The sequence below is a fragment of the Semicossyphus pulcher genome, unplaced genomic scaffold, assembly GCF_022749685.1.
Source record: "Semicossyphus pulcher isolate SPU_LCO1_2020_fin unplaced genomic scaffold, fSemPul1.0.p SCAF_4, whole genome shotgun sequence".
Classification (NCBI taxonomy): domain Eukaryota; kingdom Metazoa; phylum Chordata; class Actinopteri; order Labriformes; family Labridae; genus Semicossyphus; species Semicossyphus pulcher.
The window spans coordinates 32,433,891-32,441,386 of NW_027211715.1; the positions used below are offsets into that span (position 1 = coordinate 32,433,891).

Here is a 7,496-nt window from a genome sequence, read left to right on the forward strand (position 1 = left end):
CAATCTGCTGAGTGGCTGACGTTTAACCCGCTAAAGTTTCAGACATGAGAAATGTGCCAGCTCTGTGTGGACGTGCCGAGTGAAAGGCACAACATGTTTGTCAGCCTGCATTTTTAGTCATTTGATTTATTACAAATCTGAGAGTGATTTTCGATGAAGCTTTAGTTGATCTAATTACTAACTAGTGATACTACGTGATATATTCTTAATATTTTTGATAACTTCCTTCCAAGCGCGATGGGCTTACTGACTGAATATTTTATGTTGGCAATGTCAGACGGAAGTGAGAATGAGGGCCTGTGTCCTCAGCGTTTCTCACCAGCACTTACTGTTGCTAGGTTACGAAAGTTCTCCGCCGGCACTTCCGCTTCCTTTAGTAGTGATGGTTAAGTCTGTTTTAAATCGCTCTGTGTGCTTATTATTTTTTAAAGAAACATAAAACTGAGGAGAGGAATCGTGTCCTGACAGACAGCAGCAGCTCTACACCTGGAAATTGTGCCCATGAAAAAACGCGTGGATTAGCTTCTCCTCTGCCATTGTTGTTGACATTGCAAGTTGATATTGGAAGTCCCGCCCCTTCTTGATTTTGACTGGTCGGTGAGGGAGAAGTGACATTAACGAACGCGGCCGTATTCCAAAGGTTGAACTATTTCCATCTGAGAGCGCAGCGACAAAAAACTGCTGACACTGACGGCATTTTTGCGCTGAAAACACTGAACTGCACTGGTCTCGTACAGAACACAGTGGACACTTCAGGATGTTGGATTCTGGTCAGTTTTCAGGGGTTTATTGTTGCTTATGTTGGGACACCAGCAAAATAACTCTGAAAACTTGTGAGAGAACTCAAAAGTAGGTCGATAGCGTGACAATGTTTTCAAACCCCCTAAAACCATATTACCCTGACACATTCATGCACGCGCACATTTATGCAATTATGAACGCACCATCGGCCTTTCTATCAGGATGGGCGTAATTGGGCTATTTCAGTGCTCAGCTCACCATAACAAAGCAATTTTCAACATCATGGAAACCTTGAATGCAGCATTTTTATTTTATGTACTTGACGAAGGAAGGAATACAGCTCCTGGATTTCTTTTGATAAGACTCTTTCTGTTAGCTATTATAGCTAACGGTTAGCACACTGACAGCTCCTCGAAGACATGACTCAATGTTTGATTGATACAGACAAATCATGGTGTTTGTAAGGCAATAATGTGTGAGATACAACAGTATGTAAAGGTGATTATTATAAGTAATGTAAGGAAATTGTGTTTATAGCTTGAAACCAGAGATCCATACTACTCAGGCAGTCATGAATGGTTGAGATAAACAAAGCAGGAATGAGGAAACACAGCAGGAAAGCAGAAATCAACCAGCCGACATGCGTGAGGAGGTGAAAGCATGTACTTACTGAGCACGTAGAGGGAGAGAGCGAGGCCCGCCAAGCAGAAACCCTCAAAGAAGCGCAAGGTGCTGAACATGGTGACGTTTACAGAGAAGGCAACACTCAGACCAAACACCAGCATGAACAGAACCGACAGAATCAACACCGGGTGCCGACCAAACCTTAGAAGCAGAGACAAGCAGAGAGAGAGAGAGAGAAACCGTCACAAACTGAGAAATGAAGCTTTTGATGTGCAGGATGGTGAAAGGGGACGTTCCCGGCTTTGTGTCCCTCTGACTTCCTGGTCTAAGAGGAGACGGGGGGGGGGTCTGTAGGTCAATGGGTCAGGTCAGAGCTGAGGCCTGCGTGGCCGCACATTTCTTTACATTGTTGCCATGATAACTGATCCCGAACACAATGCAGGGACTTTTTTTCCCACGCTGCAGCTCAGGTGGCTCACAGGCTGCAGACGTGACTACAGTGAATGTAACAGTCAACTGCAGGCTTAAAGGGCCAGTTCACCCAATTACATGTAAACACATTTCCTCTCTTAGTCATGCTAATAGTTTTGGTTTTCAACAAAATATTTTGAGACATCATTTGTGGCACTCACAGCTTCAAAAATGTGATTTAGCTAAGCCAGACAATTTGGGAGATTGGGCCTCGTGCATTTTCAAATTTGTCAAAGTTTTTCAGACCCGGGAAGACCCGCTTATAGATGCTGATAGTCTCATTGCCAGTGGAGTATCCTCCTGTCGGTCTCTTTTCTGCTGCGTCACCGTCTGACGTCACAAACACGCTGGAGACAGGGTTAGTACTGAACTTCAGTGCGCGTCATGGCATCGTGCCGGTAAGGTCAGCGTGTCGACACAGGTTTTGTGTTCCCATCAAAGCCGATCGGAGCCAAGGCGATAATTACCCGGGTCTACTGCAGAGTCATTTGACCCGGGTCTGAATGCCGATTGTAACCTTTCCTATTAAGCAAAAAAGCCGGGTGTAAGCGGGTTTTTTGCCGAGTGGGAAAGCGGCTTTAGAGGATTTCTGCCATTTATCAATTTTCTCATACTAAGAACTTTCTCTTGACAGCGATTTTCGGTTCATCGTTTCATTGGTCATTTTTCAGGTGAAAAAAGTCAAACATTTGCTGTCTCCACTCAAATATTGTTAAAAGCAATTGAACCTCAAAAACACACTCCAAGGCGCTCTGTAGGATCTATGTAGAATTAAAAAGCATTTATTTTATCTGGCAAAATATCAGCAGCTGACAGCGGCCCTGATGAAGACCCCAGCTGGTCGCATCCCGACGGCTATTCTATAATGTTTTGTTATTCTGCATGAATCCTACAGAGTGCCATGTTTGTTAGACTTAAGAAGCATACACTGTTGCATTGTTCTGACCGGACCGATTCGTATATTTGACTATGATTTGTATTCTGTATTAGTGAGAGTTATTTCTGTTTGTAACAGTGTAAAGCAGGTTAACTTGCTCCATGTATGGATGGTGCTTTATAAACAAACGTGCCTTTTTGAGGGACACTGCATTTTACAAAGAGTTACATTTTTACCAATGCAACGACCCCTTCTCAACATGACCACAGCCCCTGTGTGTGATTACTACAAAGACCCAGCAGCTTTTCTTTGTCATTTACGGCAGTGACTGAAGACTCTTTGGGTTTGCACTTTAGTTTGCACAAAGAAAATGACATGTGAAGACGAGACTTTGGCCTCTAGGAAGTAGCAATAAAAGCTTTCCACATTTTTTGGGACATTTCACCGAGTAATCTAATAATTGTGAGAATATAAAGATAAAAATATGAAGATAAAAACATTAGCTGCAGATAATCCAGAAGCCATTTGACTTAAGAGGTATAGCACATTAATCTGAATTAATTTGGGGTTTAAATGTGACTAAAACATAACAAAATAAATTCAAATAAAACAGCTTACACAATCTTAAACCTTTGTCATTTTGGCTTTTTCAAATTGACTGAGAGGTTTCTGGAGATGAATAGTTTCCTGTTTCGTAACAGCAGCTCGTTCGGTGCAGCAGTTACTGAAAGAGAAGGCGGCTTTAATCTTCTCTCTTTGTCTCTGTGACTTTCACGTCTCCTCGACCTCTCCTCACATTAGTCATCAGACTGCTCTGCTTCAGAACGACGAACGATGTCGAAGCATTCGCTCTTCCTATCTGTCACTGTACGGCTCTGTTGTGATTGACAGCTGTGCTATTAATAGTTTCTAATTGTTTTGCTTCATTTTACATGACTGCTGACGCTGATCAACTGTTTGTCTTCTTTCTGCTGATTTCTGACAGAAAGAACTTGAAGCTCTGCGTTGTGAAAATCTTTTTACGCTGGTTGCATTTTTGTGAGTGAAACTTGGTGGCTGCAGCTTTATGTCATTTCAGGGGCGTTGAATAAACTCATAATCAAACGATTCATCAAGATTAAACAATTAAACGATTTAGGACAACTGCAAAGGACAGGTCAAAATCTTAATTTGTCAGACCCTTTGGTAGCTGTTAGAATTATACTAATAAACTAAATAAAGATGGGGAACAGGGTAAACATAATACATGCTAAAAGCCTGGCTGCACTTTAATTATGACTCTGTTAGCATGCTATACAGAGGCTTGTATTTATAGCTCCATCCACCAGTCAGTTTAGAACTGAAGAAGCCTTTCGGATGAGAAGTGAAACATCTTCAAGAACTTCAGTCCAGTTTCCCTTTTAAGATTTAGCTTCGAATTAGCATGCTAATGTTAGCGTACCACTATCTCAAAGTACAGCCTCACAGACCCACAAGGCCAAGGTTGTGAAAGCTTAAAAAGTGCATTAACAAACACTAAATTCAGCTCCATCCGTTTGGGCTTGACGCAGAAATCTTAAGAGACAGAGATCTAATAAAAATGTGCAAATAAAACCAACTCTAAATGCATGTTAAGAATTTCCCGTAAGTGGATAAAGTGATGCATTTATACCCTGAAGAAGAATGCATCGAGTTAATTAAGAGAGGCACAAAACAGACATAAAAGAGGCGGCTTACCAGTCAGCCATGACACCCATCACTAGGTAGCCAAATATGGAGCCCACCAGCAGGGAGAACTTGGCAATGTGCACCTTCCAGGCTGAGTCACACACCAGGTTCCACTGAAACAGAAAGACACAAAGAGGGAAATCAGTCAACAGCTTTGCACAGAAAACCACCCAAAGTCTGTCAAACTCTTCCACCCTCTGACTCACTGTTTGATAATTCATGAAGGTTGATGAGTGTGCAAACATGCTACCAACGCTTCTGAAATATTCAAATGTGCATCTTGTCGGGAAAAGTGCAGAGGTGTATGTGTGTGAGAGGAAAGAGCAGCGTGTGAGTGTGTGAATGTGGGCGCGTGTCTATAATAACACAAATCAATAGCTTTCCACTCTTTCCTCGAAACACACGGGTCAGTGAACACACCGCTGCAGCTCTCAGCATCTGAATGTAAGCCAAGGACGTGTGGAAGCACAATGTGTACTCAGTGCTTGTGCACGACCCTGAAAGTGTCCACAAGAGTCGGGCAGACCGATCCAGGCTGTGATAGAAAGTGGTGTTGTGTTTAACTGTGATTTACAGAATCCCCCGCCGAGTCTCCGACTGTGCAGAGGAGCAGAGAGGAGAGAATAAAGGAGGTGATTATCACTTATGAATGATGGTTTTGGTTGTAAAATGGCCGGAGAACTCCGTCAGTGTGCGTTTATTATGTATGGGCTATTAGCTCTGAGAAAACGGATATCAATCATGCACTGCTCGAGATGTTTCAGTGGAATAATATTGTGCTCTGCTCATACATTTGTGTTTCTATTTCAAGGCATAAACAGTTTTATAGTTCAGTATTTTTCACAAGGGCATTGCAGGATTAAGCCGGGGTCCCGGGAGCCCTGTGTCTGCGAGATCTGGCTCCAGATTGGCTACGCTGTGATGTGATTAAAACATATTAGTTTCAGAATATGCAACATTTAAGCAAGACGGAAAGGATGAAGGATTCAGGGACCCTCTCCAAAACAAGGTGCCATCAAGATTAGCTTATAAGGCATGTGAAGGCCTCATATATATTGTAATTATATTCACGTTAAATTAGCACAGACTAGTTAGGAATCTGGAGCTTTCAGGGCCTCTGGAGACGATCCACATTACTCTTCGTCTGTGTCTCTGTATGTTTCTGCTATCCGTCATGCCTCCAACCATGTGATCCTATCAGTTGTTTCCTGCCCTCTATAAGACCTACAGGAGCGCTTCCTAAGCGAGCGCCCCTACCCATGCAGTCGACATGTTCTTGTACCGACACATTAGTACCAGAAAAACACACGGAACACGAGGTTTGTGTTGTGAAGTTGTAGCAGGTTGGTTATAGCTAGGCACCAAAAAAACTAAATGAAGAGGAGGTTGTTTTTCAGGTTGACATAAGTGTGCTAGTTATGTAAGCTGAATTACACTTGTGAGTTGCATAACTTAAAAGACGAAGATGTTGACTTTTAGTATAAAGCAGAACTCTCTTTGCGTTTAAGTCCTGTTTCTTTTACCCTTATTCATCAGCCCCGACCTCCAACCACAATGGACTCTCTCTCTCTCTCTAAAACAACGTCCCCTGACTCTCACCATCTCTCCTGCAGTAACGCTGCTGTGAACGTTAATATGGGTCTTAATATGCACAAATGCTTTGTATGGTCATTTTTTTTGGGTGCAAACAGCCCTCTGTGGCCCAGCTTGTGTGATCGAGATTTGGTATTGGCACCTGCAGATACACCGAGCTGAGGTATCAGCATTGTATCAGGAGAGAAGGGGTGTGTTGTGCATCCCTGCTTCTCTGGCTCTGGGACAGTTGCCCTTGTTGCCAAGTGTGCAATCCAGCCTCGCAGAAAGAAAGCATTTTGTGTGACTCAGAACAGAACAGGGGAACACGGGGCGCTGACTTAATGTTGACTTGGTTCTTTTATGTGATTTGGTATAAATTTGCTATATGTTATGTATGAATGTCTAAAAATAGTCTTTATAACACACACACACACGCACACACACACACACACACACAGACTCACACACAGAGAGAGATTGTGCATCCTACAGCAGAGTTTAGTCATCCGCTGCTGTTTTCTCTGAGCTCAGCACACACACACACACATACATACATACACACACACACACACACACACACACACACACACACACACACACACACACACTCATATTGAGGTCAGTGGGTAACTTGTCAATCAGCTGTGTTGGTGTATGCGCCTCTGCTCTGAGCTGATGCTGGCAGTGATGATGAAGACACAGTGGTGAGGATGATGAAGATGATGATGGAGAACAGAGATAACACTGTAGGTCTATCTGGTTCTCACTCGTTACCTTGGTAACAACATTCTGACTAAGTCCCGTCTGAAGCTCGAGCCTCCACTCCTTGCAGGCGCACAGTAAAGCGCTGCCGTCCCCGTATCCCTCCCCGGTGCCGTTGTCTGTGAGTTGCAGCGCGGGCGCAGCGCCGGTGACAGTGACCGGTAGGGATGCTGCGGTCCAGTTACTCTGGTTCGCGAGGGGTTGCACGCACGTGCCATTTGGCTGCGCCAGGAGGAAATAATCCGAAAACTGGCTAAAGCCGATGAACAATGCCGGTATCCAGGTCAGGACCACGAGCTGCTTCTGATGCTTCCCAAAGCCCCCCAGAGACGGCAGAACCGAGCCGTCTATGTGCGGCAGCAGCCGGGGCACCGGGTGCTCCAGCGGGGTGAAGCCGTTCTCGGGCGGGTGGTCCTGCGCCTCCGGCCGGCCGGCTGCCATCACGGCCCGGCCACAAAGAGAGCAGCTGGGCGCAACAGCGGGTGAAGCAAAGCCCCGCTCTGTTGCTGTCCGCGCACTCTGCGTTAAGCCCTTTGACACAAAGAAAGCCCACAGTGCAGATAAATCCTGTGTGTACCCAACAAAAGCACGATCCAAAAATAGGGTGGTCTCCGGTCCGTGAAGGCGTGCAGAAGCACCGAATCACCGAGCAGTCGTCCTCATGGCGAGGGGGCTCGAAGCGACCAGGGGATATCCGTGTGGAGGTGCTGTGTCAGGAGGAGAGGGCTGTGGTGAGGCT

The 7,496-nt window shown here is 44.8% G+C and overlaps 1 protein-coding gene across 1 annotated transcript in view; it reads right to left on the reverse strand.

Annotated features, from left to right (window-relative positions):
* The window catches only part of LOC138607867 (solute carrier family 22 member 23), a 27,252-nt gene extending 20,015 nt beyond the window's left edge, over positions 1–7,237 (reverse strand). The window contains exons 1-3 of the mRNA XM_069680522.1: positions 6,770–7,237; positions 4,430–4,533; positions 1,412–1,566 (exon numbers count right to left, since the gene is read on the reverse strand). Coding sequence (XP_069536623.1) covers positions 1,412–1,566; positions 4,430–4,533; positions 6,770–7,198 — 688 coding nt within the window. The 5' untranslated portion in view covers positions 7,199–7,237. The remainder of the gene's footprint in view (positions 1–1,411; positions 1,567–4,429; positions 4,534–6,769) is intronic.
* Between the last annotated feature and the right edge of the window lie 259 nt (positions 7,238–7,496).